The sequence below is a fragment of the Myotis brandtii genome, unplaced genomic scaffold (assembly GCF_000412655.1).
Source record: "Myotis brandtii unplaced genomic scaffold, ASM41265v1 scaffold782, whole genome shotgun sequence".
In the NCBI taxonomy this organism is placed as follows: Eukaryota; Metazoa; Chordata; class Mammalia; order Chiroptera; family Vespertilionidae; genus Myotis; species Myotis brandtii.
In genome coordinates, this window is record NW_005371138.1 from 2,354,512 (window position 1) to 2,354,718 (window position 207).

Genomic DNA, 207 nt, shown 5'->3' on the forward strand with positions numbered 1-207 from the left:
TGCTCCGACGGCATGGTGAGGCTGGAACCCCGGGATAGAGGAGGAGTGGGGCAGCTCTCGGGGTACATCTGTGAAGCATTTCCTCTGGGGGGGAGGGTTGGACGGGGAACCTTCCGGGGAGTGGATCCCGTGTCCTGGGTAGTGTTTGGGGGACGCACGGCAAACGTGCGAGGCACCTGATTGGGAGTGCTATTAGAACACTGCTGC

General features: G+C 61.8%; 1 protein-coding gene across 1 annotated transcript in view; it reads left to right on the top strand.

Moving 5' to 3' along the window:
• MYOD1 (myogenic differentiation 1) overlaps positions 1-207 on the top strand; it is a 3,165-nt gene that overhangs the window by 780 nt on the left and 2,178 nt on the right. Inside the window, exon 2 of the mRNA XM_014530880.1 lies at positions 1-15. Within this exon, the coding sequence (XP_014386366.1) occupies positions 1-15 (15 nt within the window). The remainder of the gene's footprint in view (positions 16-207) is intronic.